We start from the raw sequence: 21,796 nt of genomic DNA on the forward strand, positions 1-21,796 counted from the left end.
GTGATGCGTTTTTGAAAGTAGACAGAAGTTTGTGGAGTTTTCCATGAAGTAGTGGAAAATATATTCAGAAGTCCAGATGTTTTCTCTTTGGAGGACTTAGAAGAGTTCTCAACTAAGGAAGCAGCCTTGCCCAAGAACAAAGAGATTATTGCCTGTGCATTGGGACTTCTCAGACATTTAAAAAAAAACAAAAAAACAAAAACAAACAAAACAAACACCAACAACCTAAACAATAACAACAAAAAGCCTCTTTCTTAGCCTGATAGAAACTTCTGCATTTCTAAAGTAGTTCACAGACTTGAGCAACTTCCTTTCCATATCCAAGAAACTTGGACTTTTATCCTTACTTTTGGATTTTGTGATCCTTACTGATGTAAAAAAAACCCCTCTGAATCCATCAAAATGGAGTCTAGTACTACAAGATAATTTATTTGAAAGGAATTTCATTTAATGAAGAAAAAGTAGGATTCTCATGAGCTAATGTAAATATCCGTCTTAGCCAGTGTAACTGTAGGTTACAGTTACAAAGCCACAGGTGTTTGATTAGCAAAGCTGAAAAATGTCCCGATCTAGCAATTCCAGGAGGGAAGTACAACTTGCGGCGTACTTGGTATTAGATACAGCTCTGGATGTTGCCCTCCTGACCACCAGTGTTGCAGAGAGCGGAATTATATGCCTGTGTGGCTGTTTGAAACCCAGGCGAAGCAGTGATCATAGTCACGCCTTTCAAGAGGCATGCATCCTGTTTGGAGATACACTTGACAAAGCTCAGCAAGACAGGACCGAACAAAAATAATCCCTGCTGGAGAACAAGACTGTCTTTCCTTTGATGGCCAGCAGCCAGATTCATGAGGTCACTTCCAGGCAAATGCAATATGAAGCAGGGCTGTAGCAGCAAGGTTATAAGGAATCTCATGCCACAAGTGAAGTGGATCTACTAAGCTGTGTTTGAGATGAGGTGTTACCTCTTAGAGAAGAAGTATGAAGTTGCTATAAACCACTAAATCCTGTTGGTTGTGGCGGTGGAGTACCATGGAGAGTTTAGGCGGGCTCTGCCAAAACCCTGCTGCTACTTTCCTCCTTACGGGTGCTCTGATACCAGGAAGCGCAATGAAAACATCTGGCGGCTTGCTGCCTGCTACCTGTGCAGGAAATTCCTGTTCCTCGTCTTCAGGAACTCCCGTGTCTGTCGCGTTTCCTATCGGCCAGTCTAAATGTTTTGGTGACATACAAGAATTTCAAGACGAGGTGCGGAGAAACGTCATTGCACCCAATAAGCCATAGATGTTTCCTCAGATTTGTTGTTTTGGCAATTGTCGCTGTATATTAAATGTGAAAGGTAACACTTGGCATCATCGGTATGGGAACAGGTTATTTTCAATATCTGTTTTCATGAACTTTGTGGGTAGTGATAGTTACAGACGAGCTACGATGTTTGGTGAAATCTGGTGTAGGCTTTACCTGGCTTGGATCCAGAAGTAACTAATGATAAATATGCATCTATTTGGCAAATATATTTAGTGCTTCCATTTCCCTTTTTCAGGCACGTTGCAAGATACAATTTTTGGAAACTCCTTGCCTAATTAGGTACCTGAGCTTGCACTTGCTTAGATTTCAGGTGTCTAATAACCCAACCTTAAAATAACTGTCAAAATCCTTAGCAAATCAGTGTGTTATCCTTGGCTTAGGCAGATAATTTCTCCTCCTGTGGCCTCTGGAGGCCAGGCCTCACAGGTGCTTCTCCCTGTTAATTCCACAGGGAACTGGAGCACTCCCTTTGGGGAGATGTGGTTCACTGGGCACCGGAATCCTCAGGAGGATGCATGTGGCATAACACAGAAAGGCGTGTTTCCAAGTTTTAAGACTCTGAAGGCTGCAGTAAAATGGTGTAGTAAGCTCTGTAACGTACAATAGATGAATGTTACAGCAGAAATTATCCTTCAAAAGAAACATAAAGGTGATGAATGTATTATCTCTGTAGGTTTCTTACAGAGAACCTAAACATGTGTAAGAGTCAGCGTGGAAGAAAAGCTATACCAAAATAATGTGTCTTTGTTTTAATAGAGTTTAAACTTCACCTTCGTACCTTCTCTTTAGGCTACATGGTGCTTGCTGATGCTAATATATAGCAACCACTCTTCAGAAAAGTTGTAGCTTACCTTTGGACACCAGTTGTTACGACAAAGTGGAAGAGACTTGAGAAGTTAGGATGAGGAAACTGAAATCTAATATACATTTAAATAAAATAGCTGAAAATTACTTGTTTCACTCTGAACTTCCAAGAATGGAGACTCAGATCTCATTCGTTTGCTGTCAGGTGTGCTTCTTTAAGCTACAGTTGAAAAGATTCAGGTTTCTTGTATTACCTGATAACTGGTGCAGCCATAGAATGCTGCAGGAATAAGTATAATCCTGCATGTGGGCTGTGAAGATATATCATTATTTTTTCAGTTTGCTTGAAGGGTTCTGCAGACGAGACATTCTAAAATGTATATTAATTACAAAATTACTTGTATTACTTGTTTGGCTGAATCTTTTATCTGTAATTGGCCTTTAATTAAGGTTTACTGAGAACAAGATGAAAGAAATAGCGATTATATTTTGCCCTCAAAAAGAATGCTCCAGGTATCACTGTTGCTATTCTTTTGCCAACCCACTTTCTCATCTGCTTTTCATCCTGTTTGAGCTAATTCTGCAGCAAGCGTTGGCTGTATTCAAGAGCGTCCTATAACTTTATCAGCATACCCAGTGTGTCAAGGCAAATCAAGAAAGAGAGTATATTTTCTCCTCATATGCCAGTCGACAGAAAAGTGTATTTAGTATTTTTTTTTTTTCAAGTATGCTCTCCAACTGTGTCTATAGAGTAATGATATTTTATATCCTTCATGATCATCCTATGAGGCAAGTGCTTTTGGTTAAAATGGGAGAAGCATGAAATCTCTGTTAAAAATTCTCCTTCTGTCTGTTTCTTTTTTAGAATTCCTATTGCTAAATCAAAGAGAAGTAGCTGGGAGCTCTCTGTGCGTCTAGGAGATGGAATTTACCCAGTTGCAGTTTCAAAGGATGGCTCATCATTTTCTGTAAGTTCTGCTCATTTTGTAAGAAATTTGATGTATTGAGTCAATATATATTATCCCTGACACCTACTAGCATTCTCTGTCTGTTCAGTGACCAAACATAGGTGTTTGGTTTGTCTTCAGTAGGCATTGCTGTGAATTACAAAACAATACTCCCAATGTTAATTAAATAGTGCTAGTGTACAAAGTTTTTTCTCTACTCATGCTTGTGGAACATTTTTGTATCTACTTGTTTATTAAATTAGTTTTCTAATTAACAACCCTGTTTAGTGTCCTATTTAGAAGTAAGGTCTTATGCTCCATTGTAGATATATAAGAGCAAGAAAATAAATGCAATGTCAACAAAAATTACATTAGCTTGAATTAGTGATTAAAAAAACAAATCAAAGAGCCAAGCAAGTTGAATGCATAATCATACTGGAATGGAATTATTCAGCACCTCAGTGGTAAAACTGTCTGTGGTCATAGTAAAATGCCAGTGTTTCAAGATATGCCTAGGTCACTTCAGATGAATGTGTATAAACTATTGTTTTTACAAATATTCTAAGATAATTACTGAAGCACTTAATGTTGTCAGCATGAAAGGCAGAAAGACAGACCATGACAGTAGAGGAATGGTAATGCTGTGTTCAGTAGTTCAGCTGTTCAGCAGAATAAAGCCGAGATGCAAGCTGGTTGAATTGGAGTATTGAGAAGGCAGATTTATAGAGAGAATTACTTTTTCAGTCTGTTAATGGTAATTTCATAACCAAACTGAGATTTTATTTTTTTTTTTTTTAAATAGACAGTTGACTTGCATAGTATCGGTTGACTCTTAGGCAAAAGTTTTCAAAAGGGTCTAAAGAAGTCAGTTTTTCGTAGAATCATTGAAAAGCAGGACTACGAGGAATCCCAGAAGTCCTCTACTTTACCTCTGACAGCTGTTTACTCTTCTTGCCTGTCTTTATTTATTGAAGAAACTTCTGCAACATCTGCTCCATGACATTTTTTTTATAGTCTTGATGTTCACACCTATGTTGCATTCAGAATCATATGAGATTTCTTTGAAAAAGGACATTTAAATTAATATTTCATATAATGAAGACAATATTGTCTCAGTGATTCACATTTGCTTTGCTCTACTGAAATTTCAATGTAAACCCCATGATTTTCAGTTGAAACTGGTCATCTTTTTAGGTGGTTATTTTCACTTATGTAAATTGAGGTAATGAAAACCTACTTTTTTTTTTTTTTTAAATCTTTTTGTTGGCCTAACTGGGTCAAAAGATGCTTAACCAATACCCTTTTTAATGCTACTTTTACCTCCATCGCACTGTATTTTACATATACTCACAATGAATGTGAGAGTATGACTAGAGAGCAGGGATACTTTCTGTTCCATTTGGATCATTGGTGCACTGTAAAAAGGATATGGAGAAGATCAGTCGTTGTGGTCAGCACTTTTAAAAATTTTCTCTTGCAAGTGTACTACTTTAAGTGTGAAAGAAGGTGGTCATTTTAGTTGTAGTGTTTCTTCTAGAAAGAATTCCAGGAGGTCTTGAGCAACTGTTTACTCAATACCTAAATATAATGTTGCTCCATGGCAGTGACACTCACCCTACTTGTGGAATGGTGCTTCAGGAGCAAAGGCCATGTCTGTATTCAGTTTTTTACTGAATTAAATTTATGGCCCTAACAGGCATCCTGTGAACTTCGATACAACCTATTGCTCAAGCAACAAAACATCTCTGCTAGATTTCAGCCCAATTTAGATTTGGGCTGGCACTGGTTTGCGTGACAGAGATAGCCCTTCCCAGGAGTAGTCATTGCCTTCAGTCTTTCTACCTTTTTTTTTTTTTTTTTTGGCAACGTTGCTATCTACCAGCGGTCAGCCTGGAGCTGCCTGCTGCTGCTGTGAAGAAGATACAGGGTGGCTGCTGGTCGCTGTGGGTGTTGCACAGGCTGTGAGCTCAGAAATCTAATTCCTATAGCTGGACCTCCCTGAACTAGGAGTTTTCTTTAGCACAACTAATTATGCAGGCGTGCGTATGTGCATATGTATTTTTTGAGAGATTTGCTTCCATTTCATTTAGTTAGCTAGGCTCTCGCTTATCCTTGCTTACATAATTCAATAAAGATACTTCTTTAAATCAGACTGAGGAAAGTTTACAGACAGAGGAGGCCTAAGCGTCCTTTTATGCTTTTGTCTCTGTCGATTGCGAAGGTAACTGAACACACAAGCTTGTGTGTCAGTCCTAGATTCCACTTGCAGCTGAGTTGTAAACTGCATTGTGTTTCTCCAGGAGGTACGAACTCTGAGAAAGGATGCTGAACGTGTGATGCTATTGCTGCTGGTTTATCATTTTAACATACAGACAATCGTTCCAACCCATACCACTGTCCAAACCTGTCTCTTGGTTTAAATGGGACTGCTGAACAGTTCTGATGGCTTGCAGCAGTATGAGCATTACAGCTAGTGTAAGCCCGGTTTAACAAGGCATATATGTAGTCTGATTTCTAGTCCTTCAGTTTGTTATTCAAACAATAATAACTGTGGAGGTTCCTGCTCATGTCCTTGCGTCCCTGCAGTATGCTACTGCTGTTACCTTCCGCTGCTCGGTAAGGAGGCAGGAGCGGCCCTGGGGGGCTGAGCACCCCGCAATGTCACGGGTGGAGGGATGCATAAGCAACAGGGAGGGAGCCGGGGTGCCAGGCAGGACAGGCTGCGTGCCCTGAGGGTTGGGCCAGAGGGACTGGCGACAGAAGCTTTCACATTCTGATTCTACCCTAACCAAGCTGCGTACTCGGGGGAAAGATAATTCCTTATTTATTTGTATCTGGAAAATTCCCTAGCTGGTGAAATAAGTCACAGTAGGTGGATTTCACTGTGACCAGAGGTCTATCTCACTTAAACCTTAAGGTATAGTCTATTAAAATTCACTCCTGAACTTGGGTTTGTAAAAAGCAAGTAACTGGTTTTGAATACCAGCATTGTTTAGAGTTACACTTATTCTTCATTGTTACTGGATAAATAGCAGAGGACATGTTATTCTTTATTAATAATTTTCTTTTTGCTGGGGTTCTCCCGTGATTGTGCTGCAGACAAGAGAATACAGTAAATACAGCACAGTCAAAAATCTTCTGAATTATTATTCAAAGCTTTACAATGGAAAAACAATTGCCTTAAAACTTCAAAGCAGAAAAGTCAAAGACTATGAGCGAGAAATCTTGTTTCTGATCAGAAGGTGTAACATACCATCAGAAAAAAATATGGGGGGAATTCAAAGCTTGCTTTATTAACTTTGCTGTCAGAAACACAAGCCTCACTTTTTGAACTTCTGCATTTACTTTTTGCTTTAAATTGGTGTGACACGGGCTCCTGACTTTGTGGGTTGTGTCCCCTTGTGGCTTGTGACAAAGATAGCTGAATCTGTGGTGCAGTTAGATAGCCCAGTGGGAGGGCCACCTTCACATTCCCCTTCAGAAGTTTACTCCCGCTGCAAACTGTGCATTGCAGCAGCACCGCTTGCATCCTGATTTACTTTGTTTACCACTGGGACTCTTCCAACAGTGACTCCTTTCTTTTTTTCCTTAACTCTTCTGCTTTTGCCAGCCGAAACCTCACCACCTCACAGTGTGCAGTGCTTTGCTCTCTGTGCAGGGAGTGTGAGCAGCAGGCTCCTCCATGCCTCCTGCTGTTTGCGAGCAGATCGTTCGTCAGCATCTCGGTCTATGGGTCATCTGTGGTTTTCTTCCTTTATCATGAGAATCTTAACGAATTGTGCAGTGTTAACTGCTCTTTGCTGTTCTTTATTTTTCAGGATTTTGAGTTTTGTAACCATCTGGTTTTAACCACTTCATTTGTAACAGAGGTCCTTGATGCAAGCTAGCTTTAGGCCGCTTTAGAGGCCTTGCTTCCCCAAACTGAAGGACTTAAAAGATAAGTGGTCAGGTGTGAGCAATACTGTGTGCCTGAAGCAGTGCAAACAAAAATATTAGTTTTCTTGTTTCCAGTAGAGGTTAAAAACTTTTGTGAATCCTAATTTGATATTTTTTCTTCTAAAATATAAGTAGTTCTATTGTTATTCTGAAGCCAGCAACATATATGGTAATACTTAAGTTTGTATAAAATCAGCGTACTAGAATTTTCAGTATCAGACACTCGTTTCTGGTGATAAGCTATCAACATAACACAAACGCTTTCGCAATTAAAAGATTCTAATGACCTGACTTGAGAATTAAAATTTAGCAACTTTGGTGAGATCTGTTTGCTTGTGTACCAGGAACTCGCCAAACAAATTCATGTAAATGTCATTTATTCTCTTTTCTTTGTTCTTTGTCCTGTATATTAATTGCTAGAAGAATCTTTAAGCTAACTGCTTGTCATATATATCCACTTAGTTCTTTGGAGGACAGATGATCAGATTCTAGGCTGTGATTAGTATTCTTCTTATGCTTAAAATTTTTCCTCTCAGCAATGGAGTTAAAGATCTTACAGTCGACATTACTGCTAAAATACAATTTGAAGGAAGAATAACCTCCTTTACATGAGACTAATGTAAAACAGCAACAAACAGCCCAGAAGCATCCCGCCACCAAACTCTGGAATCTTTTGTTTAGTTCAATTTCAGACAGGAATCTTTCGCATCTTGCCATTTTCAATTGCCAGTCTGGCTATGAAATGTGTTTATTTTATGATTTCACTGATACAAAGATTGATCCAGTTTTGCTGATGAAGGTTCGAGTCTGTTCTTTCTTTACAAAGCTTGCTCTGCAGAATACCAAAGGGCGGGAGAGATGAAAGCAAATGGGAACCAACATATATTGAGCAAACCTGGTGGCTGTGTGGTTTACCTGCACTGTACTGAATTGACCCTTCAAAGCCAAATGTCAACCACTAAGGATGCTCTGAATCCATGTGATGGTGGCTTTGTTGCCGATTTGCAGACTTCCACTCCTGGCTGCTCACAGCCAGTGTGAAATCCCTTTGCCAATGCTATGCTGGATGGGAGCTGCCCTCCCCAGCTGCATTGTGAGCAACCCCTTAGTACCGGTGTGTGTAGGACTTCAGTGTCACGGGCAGCCATGGATCGACCTTCTCCAATGTGGATGGATTTCATGTAGGTAATACACTTAAAATGTATAATAAAAATAATAGCAAAGAACATAAATGGCGTAAGCAGGGGAGAACATAAATACATTGGACCAGGTATCCAGTAGTAAAGTTCAATTTATTGGATCCACAACTGTGTAATTTTCATTCAACAAAAGAATGAAAGATAAGTAATTAGGTGACCATAGTGCACTCTTTTCACTACTATAACCCACCCTCCTTACTTCCTTCAGTATTCTTCGGTTTTATTTTTCTCTTATGAATGTAACTGGAATTAGACAACTGAAGAATGGTTTGTATTAGTATCTTTGTGGTGGAGGAGGTGGTAGAAAAGGGATGGGTCATCTTGATTTTTGTCTGCACCTCTGCTTTCACAAAAGCAGTGGATGAATCCAAAGGCTCAAACGATGAATACCACCAGTAAGTAATTACACTTCAGGAGATACAGTCATGTTTCCTTTTGTTTGAAGTTCGTTGCTTTATGCATAGGTTGAGGACCTAATTTTAGTTCAGCAAGGAATTTGTAGCTGTATTTTATGCAATAAACTGCATTCTTTAAAACCTTTTTGGCATAATCCATTTTCTGATTCTTTAGTATAGAATCCTCTTGAGAACTCTTTCTGGCGATTTGCGTGATTTCTCTGCAAGTAATTGTTATTCTCCTTTTTCATGTTTGAAAACAGCCCTTTCTGTTAGGGTTCTTCATCTCTGTAGTAGATGCATACCTTCCCAGACCACTTAGCCTCGTCTTCTCATCTGTTCAGTTGACAAAGAATTTCCAGATGTTTTCAGTTAGAAAGTAGCTTCATATCATTGAAGTTGTGGTGAATGAAAGTTGTTTGTTTTTTTTTTTGTTTTTTTTTTTTTTTTAAAGCGTAAGGTGAAATAGTTCAGAAGTTACTTTGAGCAAATGGAAATTTGATATATTTCCAGAGGGACCTGTATAGGTCAAATGCTGAATAAGAGGAGCCGAGAAAGCTTAATTACTTTTTTCAGATTGCTACTAGAATGGGCTACCATTTTCACAAAACATGGGATTACTTCCTAAATTCAAAGTTAAGAACAGATAAGTATAGTACAGACATGAAATCTCTACGAAAAATTTGTGAAGCTTGTTCAGCCCAATGAGAAATTGATTAATGTATATTATTAATAATTTTTAGGAAAAAGCAATGTGTTTTTTCCTGATCTCTTTCATGAGAAGTAAAGAAGTTATTAGATATCTGTGTAGGTGGAAAATTGGCCTGTGTACCTCTTAACATTTGCAAGAGAAAACCTATTGTATAGCACATAAATGAGCATAACAATACAAATCTAAGGCATTACTGTCATCATTATTTGAATACATCCTGTATCGTCAGCATAGAGTGGATAAGTAGTTATCTGTATCCTTTAATTTAGTTAGTGAATTCATGTAGTTGTGATTAAGCTTTGACTTCAAATTAAAATGTAATAAACATTTAATTAGGAGAACTCTGCTGTATTCATTTGCTGTAAATTTTATGACTATGGGGTAAGTTGATTTTAAAATGACTTCAGGAAATATTTTCTGTTTTCCTCCCCCTGGAGAGAATTTACAAAAAATGGGTAAGAAAAAATATCACCCAAAAATCAAACTAGATGCAGCTGAAGTATGCAAAACATCAAGTGTAAAAAGGAATAGCATAATGTAAAATCAGAGCAATGATACAGAAAGTTGCTGTAAGCAAACTTAGTCCACATTTAATTCCTTAAACACAAATGTGAATGGAGCGGGATCATAATGGAGTGCATATTAAGTTCTGTCTTTCCAGTAGTCCATGTAGAAGAATAATATTGCCCAGCTCTATCAGTATAAAATGAATAATCTTATTAAGAGAATCAATAAAATACCAGAATTATTATTTCTTTTATATGACCAGTTAGTTATATATTATGTGCCTGAAGCATACCAGAAATGTAAAATACTAGTAATATGAGGACTGTATTAATAGGGATGAAAAGCAAATACCTGTAGGAATTAAAATAATAAGAGGGGTTGCCAGTAGAGATACAAATTAACATATAGCTCCAGGAGCAGTAAATGAAGTTTTTTCTGGTTTAGTCTAGTTCTAAATATATGTTGTTATGTATCAGTATGTTATATTGTTATATGTATGGGATAAAATATACTGTTATTCCAATGTCCTGTGTTCGTTTGAATGAAGGGAGAGTGCACGTGTAAAGGCACAAGTGGAGGGGGCAGATCAGTTAGATAATCCTTACAGCTATAAGCAGAAAACTTTTTCTGCCTTTTTCCAAGTGTTTTACTTGCAGAGTAGCACACAAATTCTCCATTGCAGTACACGTGCACTTGTGCAAATAAAATTCTTCAGTACCAAGTTCTGTAGGTTGTATACCTATAGAACCTATTGTTCTAGAGGCTGTGTACCTACTTTTACTCTTTTAATTCAGGTTCAAATCCAGAGCATTTTCTCTTTGTAAGACTTAGTGTTTTGCATAATGGCATTTTAATACAGTATGCATAAGCTAGCCCTGTGGCGAGAGCAGAACCCACCATTTCCACCCTTGCAAAGCACTGCCATTATCACTGGGCTGTATTAGGGCTCCCACTTGTTGACTGACTCTGTGGCTTTGGGGATCCTGCATTCCTTTCTGTACAGTGGCAGATTTACTGGAAGGGTAGAGGCTGCCCCGTCCTGTCCTGATGGGGTGGGGACAGATTCTCCTGGGAGGCAAGCACTGTGCGCTTGAATCCTTCAGTCTGAGGAGAGCGCTGATCCTTGTGCTCTGACTCTGTGGGCAAGTGCTTTAATTGCTGTGTTTCTGTGGGTGCTGACATCGTGATTTTTAAATGAAAGTGGCCTTGGCCTCAGTATCTTGTTGTGAACTCAGTGTTTCTGGTATGCATTTCCACTCTGCTGCATTGAGTCTCTCAGAGAATTTAGATGCTATCTAGATGAGATAGAGGTAAAAATGCTTAGGTAAATATTAAGTACACTCATGTAATATTTGTATATACTTGTATTAGGTATGGTTGTGTACTAAGCAAAAAGAGAAGCAGAGTGTATCTGGATTGCATGTTTTTTTAAATACCATGCCAGTTTAGCAGTAAGTATGTGTAAGGGACTGGTGCAATAGGTGCGTGTTTCCTTTGTAGAGAGAGATTGTTGGTGTGGGTTTGTATGTCTTGGATTAGTTTATTCACACAGTACCCCATAAGCATATAGAGAAAATATCTACAAGGTTGAGAACTAAAAATAACATGAAAAGTAATGAATTAATAGTGTAGTGTTAAATATACTCTCCCCTCTATGTCAGGCCAGTGTAGTAGCTTGGTTATAGTATTTTTGGACATTTGTAGTTCTGCTACAAAACTCACAGTAACATATGGTCTGGCACTGCTATGTAGCCTACAGGAAAAGTTTAAGAAGAAAATGCAATGGAAGGACTGAAATGCTAAAATGTAAAGTATTTTAAAAGCAAGCGTGGTCAGTTTGGATATTTATTTTCCTTGTGTTATAATCAGACTTCTCTTCATTGTTTTAAAGCGTAGTTCTTAGAAGGCAAAGAAGGAGCTAGGTTTTTACAATGATTAATTCTAAATTACCTAATGAAGGGTTTTACGCACACAGGTGGCTTCATAGGATGAATTCCTTTTGGGTGAAAATGGACACTATGTTCTGCCATGGGTTATGAGCCAATGATTCCAGGAATTCCAGTGAACAATAAACTGAAATACAAATCAAATAGTTGTAATGATACAGATAACATACCACTTTTTTTCTTCAGAAAGTCTTGCTTCTGGCATAACAGCATTTAATGTGTCCTGCCACCCTTCCAGTCCTTCTGTGGTATTTTGGTTTAAGACTGAAAACTCCTTGGGGCGTCGGTGTTGTCTTCAGTTTATGTGTGTGCCATGCACACTTCAGGTCCTGCACCACAATATTTGTATTATTATTTTCTGGTTTCTAAAAACAATGCTTACAGGAGCATCACTTGAATGCTTTTCTTTAGCGTTGATTTTGTATCCAACAGAATTGGAAAGAAAAAGCCCAACCAGTTCCTCCCTGCTCTCAAAACCCCCTCCAACTTCCCAACCCCCCTCCCCAAATTTTGTAGAATGAATAGATTAAAAAATGTTGTGAGCTCCTCCTGCTGGTTCAGCAGAAGCAATAGTTACATTTAAAAGCATGCTAATGTAATGTTAAGAGCCTGGCTTATTACCACAAAAGCCATAGTTAACTCTGCAGCTCCTGGATGGTGTTTCATCTTTAATTCTGTTCTCTGAGCAAATCTCAGCACATTTAATATTCAGTATGACACTCTACTTTGGGATCTCTTGATGCTTTGGCATAGGGGGGAGACTATAAGGTCGTTGCTGCTTTGAGTTGCTTTCTTAGCTCTCAATTTCTTTGCTGCTTTTTCCTCCTTTAATTTAATTTTTAAGTAAGCCAGACTATTAACATTACTTTAATGTAGCTTTTATGGCTTATGAAAAATAATGCTGCTGTAGTGGATAGATGTGCGTCAGCTGTGACTAAATGTTTTGATGTAGTCTTCTCAAAAGATAGACTAGAAGAGCTTTCCTTTGAAATATGTGAAGCAGTTTTAGACACAGCTTCTCAGATGGATCTAATTAGTCTTTCATATGGACTGGATGTCCGTTTGTTGCAGCTGAATTCTCATTTCATTCACCCATAACTAGAAACACCTCGCTTCAAACGTGTTTCTTCAAAGAAAGAAGGGTTTAGGGTTCCATGTTTTACTGCTTTTTGATGTTGGTTTCCCTTTAACTGAGAAGACCTTATGTTTATACAACTGTTATTAAGAAAACATAGCTTTGTTCATGAATGGAGTTCATTCGGTATCAGTGTTGGCTATTGGTAGAAGTCGGAGATCTGTGGAATAGATCTTGCTATACGAGACTAGTGGGACAGCTGTATGTCTGGCTGTTAAGCTCGTTGTAAGATTTGAATGCAAGCAGGATGTTCTAATAAAACCAGGGAACCTGGGCTGTAGGAGGATGAAAATGAAGATTAGAGGTAAAAATGATCAGGCTTATCAATGGATAGCATTCCTATTTATTACTTGTATACAGTGGTCACCAAAGAGGCATTGTACTCTCTACTGTTCACCATTTAGGATACGTTTACATGGCACAGTACAAAGGAACCTATGCTGGCTAACCTAGTTTGGGCAGTGCTGCCTTAACGCAGCTGTACTGCTCCGTGTCGAACTAACTTGTTTAGAGCTGGCACGCACATCTCCACGTGACACTGCGTTGTGCCATGTTGTGACACCTCTACAACAAAGAATATCACGAAAGCTGTAGTGGTAAGTGTCTGATTGATCGGTGTAAAATATTCAGTGAATGATACTCAAATATTGCTATGGTTGATGCTTGTGGAAAATGAGTGGAAGGAAGGCGAGGTGACAGATGCTCTGCCTGTGGCTATTCCCCACTGGCTGCTTTGCAGCCATGATGTTCTTTAGGTTAAGGGGAATCAGTTTGCAGAAACAGGCTGATTGCGCTGGCTGTAATTGCTCCCCAGCAATGTAGCTGAGCTGGTTTTGCCTCTGGCGATTGCCATTCGCCTCTTCTCTTACTTGTCAAAGAAAGGGCAGTCCTGCCCAACTGCCTCAGATGGTGGCACCTAGGACACGTTGATAGGAGAGGAGAGTGTCTCTTAGATGCTTGAAGAATCCCAAGATCCCTGCAGCACTGGGTGCTCAGGTAGCTGCATAACTCCTCGGGTGGCGTCGTGGGCTGTGAGCAGTCTAGCATTAGTGGAACTGGCTGGTCTGCAGGGTTGTCTCTCGGGTCCCGTTACTTGTCCACATCAGTAACTATAGCAAAGTTGTGTGTCTGCTAGGAAACTCTCACTGCAATACTTCTTCCTGCCCCGAGCTTCACCCAGTTGTTTCCTCCATGTGCCTTTCACCGTGTAACGGTCCTGTCTTAAATCCTCAGCTTGTTCACAGGTGGCTTCATGTTCCCCATCTGTCCTGCCAGAAAGCAGGTCTGGGTCTGCTGTGCGGTAACTCACACATAGGTTGGCCAGCCCAGCTGCTGGGTGACAACCAAATTGTCCTTGTCTGTCCAAGAGCTGAATGGGGGCACTCATTTTGTTCTCTGTGCAGCTTCTCATTTTCATAAACCTTACAGGGATTTCAATATGTTTGGTTAATACTGACCAGTCAGTGGGTTCAGAAGTTGTGTGTGGTGGGGATTTAGGGGAGGGACTCACAAATAAACGGTGCGTTTTGTTAACAACTTTTTTCTTTCCAAGATCAGGCTAAAGGTACTGTTATTGAAAGGGTTAAGAAATAGCAAGGTTGTGCTGAATGCAGGAGGAGGGAAATAATTTTAAATTATTAAAAATGAATTGCATCACTGTCTGTGGCTCACATTAAAGAATAAAAAAGGGAACCTGATTTAAGTACTCATAACCTATTGCCAATGGTTTATTTCATTTTCCAGAGAAAATCTACAGATCTCAAGGACATACAATAAATTGAAATCAACTGGAAACCAAAATAGACCTATAGATCTATAATACTAGAATTATTTCAGGTAATATTATATGCACCAGTCTTTATTTCAAAGGTTGTCGTTGCAGTTCCAAAATCACTCAGATTTAAGGAATGCCAGATGTCAGGTGTGCATTTTGCAATAGCGTTAACTATGTGACTGAATGCAGAATCCCTTCGCTGTTCAGTGTGTTATATAGGCCAGCTCTGGGCATTTGCATGGTTTGTGTAGTGATGGGGACTGCTGTCTACAGACCTTTGTTTCATTTGTTGTGGAAATGGAAAGAGAGACAACGTACGAGGGGAGGGTAAGGAAGAGAAGGGTCAGCCATGTGGTTAATGGGGCTGTGTCCTGACTTTTATCTCTGCCTCTGCCAAAGTCTTTCAGAGGTGGTAGCCAAATCTTTGAAACCATGCTTTCTGCAAATGCAGTCAGTTTTGTATGCTCCTCATTCTCTGGGCCTCAAACTTCACGCTAGAACCAGTCATGGAAGCGCTGAATACCTAGAGCTGCTGGGGAGATGACTGGATACCCGAACATTTAAAGTTACAAAGCGAAGTACTCTGCAGTATCAGGTTTCACGTGCGTCATGTGTTTAGGAGGATCTTTTTAAACTGTAATCTGTTGATGTCTCGCCTCTACTAGATGGTGTGAGATGATGGGAATGTGGTGAAAATAAACTGATGTTTCTCTAACGTGCAAGAGTGAAATACTATGTGCTAAGGGAGACATGAAAAGTGTGATGAAGAAAACAATACTTCTATCTGTGGACTAAGACTTGAGTAGCATGCAGTAAGCCTACATGAATAATTTGGAGACTAGTTTCATTAATGAGTACTGTTCAATAATGTGTCCACAGCATTTGAATCTGTTTAAAATATGTATATGGAGGAGATGAAGCCAGGTAGTGCTTCATATCTCAAATTTTATCCGTTCATGATATTCACATTCACATAAAGTTGTGTCTGAATTTAGCAACTCTGTGTGTGTGCTTGTGAGAGAGAGAACTCCGTATGTTCTTATGTAATAGTTCTTCCTCTTTTTCCGACCCCCCCCCCCCATTTGCTTTGTAATGTAATGCTGATACTCTGAGGATTTGTTAGCTGGGTTGGATCCGTTAAGGTCGTTGCATGGACCTCTGCAGGGAGCTGAGAGTGTAATTGCTGGTAAGACTGCAGTTTTCTGTGCAGCACAGTAATAGAAATTAACAGTAAAGGTCAGGAATTTGAGTTTTATTCCAAACTCCATTTCTAAAGGGTGGTCAAGCATTCAAAGGTTGTGCTTTCTGCGTGTTTGCTTCCTTTTGCTCACTGCTACTCATGTGTCATTTTTAAAGTTCTGCCTTTCCCCAGCTTGTCTCTTTGTTCTGGTTTAATTCTTCTGGCTAGTCCTAGTTTCCACCCCTCAGTCTTCTCACCTGGTCCATGCTCATTGTCTGGCCAGTCTGAGTCTCCCCTTTGGACTTCCATGTCACTTAGCAATCAGTCTTGGTTCTCTTCTACAGGACCTTCTCCCATGTATCTGTGCCCTGCTCTGCAGGCCTCCAGGCTTTCATCCATGCGTTGGTCCTCATTTCCATTTTCCTTTCCCAGGGCCTCAGCATTGTTTTTGCTTGTTCCATTTCTTCTACCTTACTATTTGTCTGGCTAGGCCTTTTTCGAAGGTAACTCCCTTGCTCCTTAGACAGTTCTCTCTTTTCCTTCATCCTATGCTTCTGGCCCCTTCTTCCTTGCACAGTCAATGCATGCTTCCATCTCTTCCATTCTCTGAATTAGGTTTCATGTGTTTCTGTTACCACTTCCATCTCCTTTCTCTATTCTTAGCCGTCTTGCTCAGGGAGTCCCCCACACCTTACTTCTTGCTCCAAATTTTCCTCTCCATCTTTTCTGTACCTCCTTCACAGACACTTCCAGTCTTTGTACCAGTCTGCTTTCTCCAGTCACGGGGCCCTCAGCGTCCAGTTTTTGTTGCTTCTGGGTTGTTTATACTGCTGCTTCTTCCTTTGGTGCTCAGCCCTAGCAGGAGTAAGCATTGGAACCACAGAGGTGACAGTTTTATTAGGTTTATGCTTGACTTGGTATTCTGCAATCCAAAGCCACAGTTTCAGGGCGAGCCATGTTCAGCCCTGGGCTGGTATGTGTTAAATACAAAGAAGTGTCTTCCAGAAATGTAGCTGTGAAGTGTGGTAGTCTACAGATATAGATAGGATTTGTTTTTTGAAATGCATAGAACTCGTCCAAAGTTATGCAGCTTGCAGGGGGATCGTAGAGGTGCATTCCAACAGTTTCACTTCCTAGGCAGATTTTCAAGCCTCTGTTCCAAATCATAAAGGAGATGTTGCAGCCTTTCATAGAAAAGTCAATAGAATTTAGTAATGTGGTCAAAAATATATTGTTGTTCTGTGTCGAAATGGCTGCATATTTCTCTGAAATTTCCCCTTTCTGAAATCACCTCTGAATGACTTCAGCCTAAATAGAGTTCATCTGAGTTGTAAGAAACTGAAAATACAGTGTGATAATGGGAGGAGTTGGACAACTTTGGCACTAAGACTCTTCCCTTCCCCCTCATGCCGTAGCTCCATGTCCCAGACCCATGCCTTTTGGCAGGCTCTTCCTCTGCTCCTGCCGTGCTCCTTCTGTCTTCATTCCAACCTTGTCTTTCTGTTGTGGCTGCCCTCTTGTTTCCACCATCTAACCACTATCAGCTGTTTCCTTTATTGCCGTAATCACTGTGTATTTTCACACAGTCACCTCTTTGTCACTGTTGGAGCAGCCCAGCTGTTTGATGCTAACAGACTAGTTAGCATGCACAGTTTATCCCACTTTAATATTTTCTCCTAGCTGATAGGGGAAGGAGGTTTAATGAAAAGTGCGTGTGGTTAAACTGGCATCTTTATTTTGATGATGGTGAGCTTTGCATATTGCTAATTTATAATGAGCATACTTTTGAGTAGTTTGGGGTCTTTTATATTAGTTTCATCATCTGAACTCTCAAAAGAAAGCTACAGTGATGGCCAATCAGCATAATAGAGTCATAGAATGGTTTGGGTTGGAAGGGACCTTTACAGGTCATCTAGTCCAACCCCCTTGCCATGGGCAAGGACATCTTTCACTAGATCGGGTTGCTCAAAGCACCGTCCAACCTGACCTTGAACACATAATAGGCAATAAGCAAGAATGAAGACCAATTTTGTTGTTTGAAGGTGACAGCAATAAATGAAGAGAAGGATAGAGATAAATAGTGTATCCAAATCTCAGGAAACTGAGAGCCTGGGCCTCCTTTGTTTAACATTTAGACCAAGAACAAAACCAGCCAGAATAGGATGCCCTTGAACAAGACAGCAGCAACTCTTAAGATAAAACAGAGAGAAACAGACCCTCTCCCTTACACAGCTAATGGATTTTTCCTGGCCTTGGTAAAGGAAAGCTCTTTGGAATAGTGGAATTAATAGGAACAGAGGGGAAGGGGCCAAGGGATGGTCATTGTCAGTCACAATCAATCAGTCTGTCAGTCTACCCAGCCAAAGTCCGTGGTGAGATCAAATCATGTTGGCCCATTATGTTGGATACATCTGCAATCCAAACTGAACCAAAGGTGATTTAAAGTTGCTCAGGCTGACCCTGCAGGGTACAAATACCCATTACTTGGTTTATTGTAATTTATGTCAACAATCAATCAACAAACAAACAATCCCAATTCACAGTACGTGCTTTTGCTTTGTAAAAATGTGCTTGAAACAACTGAAGTGCTAGATGGCCTTAAGAATAAATGCTTTTAGGAGCATTACTGAGTGGGATCTTTTGAATCTGTTGAACAATTTGCATTCCCAACAGAAACTGTTTTAATAGCTAAGGGTGTGCCTCAGAAAGTTCAACATTAGCAATGCTTTCCAGAATGGTGGGAAATTATTTTGAAAATGGCAGTAGGAAGTATGTTTGATGTTACACACAATTCTGGCATTTTTCAGTCATTTGGAACTATTAATCTGCTTTACTAGATCTGCCTAGCTCTTTCTGTCTATATGTGCTGGCTTTTTTTAATTCTTCAGCTGGAATTTTTTAATGGTCTCTAGTTTATCATTTTAGCAAGTTTACTTCTGGTACGGTTAGCTGGAGTGATTAACAGATGAAATTACTTCAGAGTATAAATTCTCATTTGGTCTTCTAGGTTATATTTCATCTGTTGTTTGCTTTCCTAATTACCAGCATATATCAGTACTTAAAATTAGAATTTTAAAGCACGTATTATTCATAATCTCTAGATCAGAATTAAAAACAACATGGGCTGACATGTTGTATTATTTCTTCAAAATCTGATAATGTTGTATTTTCTCTCTCATTTAGGCCTAATTATCTCTTTAAAATATTAAATTTAAAATATTAAATCAAGAATTGGTTTAAGCGACATGACATAGTTTGGTGGGTTTTTCAATTAAACTGTTGTTGATTTGGTCTTATCCCTAAGAAATGTCTGAAGAGTAAATAAAAAGCACAGGTAACTTTGGGAACAGTAAGATTTAGATACAGCTTCATGACTTGGAATAATATCTGAGTATATCTTACTACGTTAAATCTTTTTCTTGTTAAGTAATGACATTAAAAACCAATCTGTGCAAAGCACGTAGAAGTTTAATTAACATTGGGAAGAAAAGAGATGTCTGAGGCTTTCACCTGTAAGGTACCCTTTATCTCCAGCTGAGTTTGCCAGCCTTTATTGCTATTTGTCATCTTCCCCAACAGGTACCTTGATATTTTTTTTTCCACGCTGCCCTTTATACTTTGAATGACTCCTGTAATGCCAATACCATTTATTAGTCTGTTATCCTCTCCCACTGAAGGCTTTGAATATTGGTTTGACTTAAGGAAAAAAATAAAGACACATTCATTTAACTGGTGTATACTTCCTTTTAGAAACAATTAATTTAAGGGAGAATTAACGAAGATAAAATGTCTATTCCTAAGTTTAAGGACATTGTAAATACAGAGTTAAAGCCTTTCTATTATGATGCTTTTCATATAACTGTTTATGAAGAGGTCATTCATTATTTTCTGCTAAAGCAAACACACATAAGGAGAGTTCTACATATAGCTTTGATATGGCTTTATGGTGCGCATGCGTGGGTGGTCTTTGCCTATGCAAGTAGCCATCTTGGCTTGCACCGTTGGATTTGAAGGAATGAAATGGGTTATGTAGACGAGGACTGTCTTAATGAATGGTTCCTTTATGTGGTGATCATTAGGGCATGATGGAACTGTCTGGTTTCTTTTAAATGTTCAGTCATTTAATTTTTTGCTGATGATAAAGATGTGTGATTTGTAAGAAAGGAATGGCAGGGATCATTCTGTTTGTGCCAATGTTGTACATTGATGCTTCTTGTATGATTTTTACATGGATGTTCACACTTGTATTTTTGTCTTTAAAGTTTTGGTATGCGTGTTTTAAGTGCACACATCTATAAATGTGTGCATCCTATTTAATCATATTTTAGCACATTATTAAAAAAGCATAGCATTATTACTGTTTCATAGTATCTTAAATCTCTCGGTCGGGCATAACTGTGATTTTTTTGCATTCTTTTCTTTCTTCTTTCCCTTGTTGCACCTTTTGGCCTTCCTAACGAAATATGTTCTGTGTAAACAATCTCTTGGGTTTAGATAATTTTGAGCTTCAGTGCTACAGGAATTCTGCCTTGAGTTGCATGCTGTCCTTTAACTTATATGGAAACTTTATCATTAGCACAGTCTGCTGTGGAAAACTAGGATGTGTTTTCTCCTTGGTCCAGTGTAAGGCACCTGTATTTAAAATAGTAAGGATAATCTCCATTTTGATTGCATGCATCCAAGGCTAAGAAATATTTGTTGGACTAATAGTGGTAGTTGAAGTATGTCTTTCAAAGAAGTGATTTTTGCAACACTAGGGATAAGACAAAATTTTTTATTGTTCTGGGCTTGAGGTTTTTGGTTTGTTTCTGTGAATTTAAGGATAATATTGCAGTTTTGTTAAATCGTTCTGCATTATGTTGTGTGACAGAGGAAATGAGGCTTTTACAGATATGGGCTATTGACAGTTCAGATATCGGATCTAACACAATGAAATGGCTTATTAGGATCATGGAAGGCTCTAAAATTCTTGCACTGTTACTGAAACTTCATGGTACATGCAGCTTTATACTTTTGTTATCCATTTCATTGGAAATAGGTGATCAGTGGTTTTAATTGCATGATAAAGTATTTAAATGTTCTTTTAATTGGCCATCGGTTGCTGATTGGTAAAAGGATTTAATGTCTTTCTCTTCTCACTGAATCTGCTGAATGTCTGGCACTTGTTACTTCATGGATCAGAAGCGTGCTTGTCTTGTAGGAAAAGCCTGCCCGAGGTTTCTCTCCACAGAAACAAACTATTTTTTCCCCCAAAGTGCTTCAACATGCAAGGTCTTGTAGGAACTGTACAATTCCATATCAAAAAGTACATACAATGCCTACCTTAGGTAAAGCATGTCTGAGTTACCGTCTTTTTTTCAGTTCTCCCCAGATTCCTGAGTGACAATGAAAAGAAAGTCCATTATAATATTTTAAATTGCTTGTGGATAGTGTACTTTGCTGTCTCCATGCCAAAGATGAGATCCATCCTCATCGCCGAAAGAGCTCTTCTGGTGGCTGGTGTCTGTCTGCCTAATGTCAGCATCCATACATCACCCTGCATGTATAAAAGCAAAGACCCTGTTGAGCGTGAAGAGCACATCACATCCAACACCCCCTGCTCTGGTCTGGCTTGAGTCCAGGGAATGGGAAGAAACAGGTTCTGTCAGAGTAGGTGTAAGCTGAAGATTCCTCCTTTTCCTCTTCCAGCTTTCTTAGTAGCAAATTTATTGGAGATGCTTTTCGTCATCTAGGGCTGAAACCCTAGTGAATGTGTAACAACAGCTGCCAGCTTTTTATGTTAGGGAGCCTGCCAGCAGGCAGCCCTACGCAGAGAACACGGTTCATGCCGGATCAGAAAGGGAGCTTTACCTGGTTTGGGTTGAAGGATACCACACTGTCATTATTAAGTCTCAGAAACTTTTTTTGAGGAAAAGTATGCTCTTAACATGATCGACAACACAGCAGCAACATC

General features: G+C 39.3%; 1 protein-coding gene across 1 annotated transcript in view; it reads left to right on the forward strand.

The window, feature by feature from the left end:
* The window catches only part of PCCA (propionyl-CoA carboxylase subunit alpha), a 301,012-nt gene that overhangs the window by 183,688 nt on the left and 95,528 nt on the right, over positions 1–21,796 (forward strand). Inside the window, exon 19 of the mRNA XM_082337650.1 lies at positions 2,978–3,080. Within this exon, the coding sequence (XP_082193776.1) occupies positions 2,978–3,080 (103 nt within the window). The remainder of the gene's footprint in view (positions 1–2,977; positions 3,081–21,796) is intronic.

This window comes from Platalea leucorodia (assembly GCF_965183815.1).
Source record: "Platalea leucorodia genome assembly, chromosome: 2".
Classification (NCBI taxonomy): Eukaryota; Metazoa; Chordata; class Aves; order Pelecaniformes; family Threskiornithidae; genus Platalea; species Platalea leucorodia.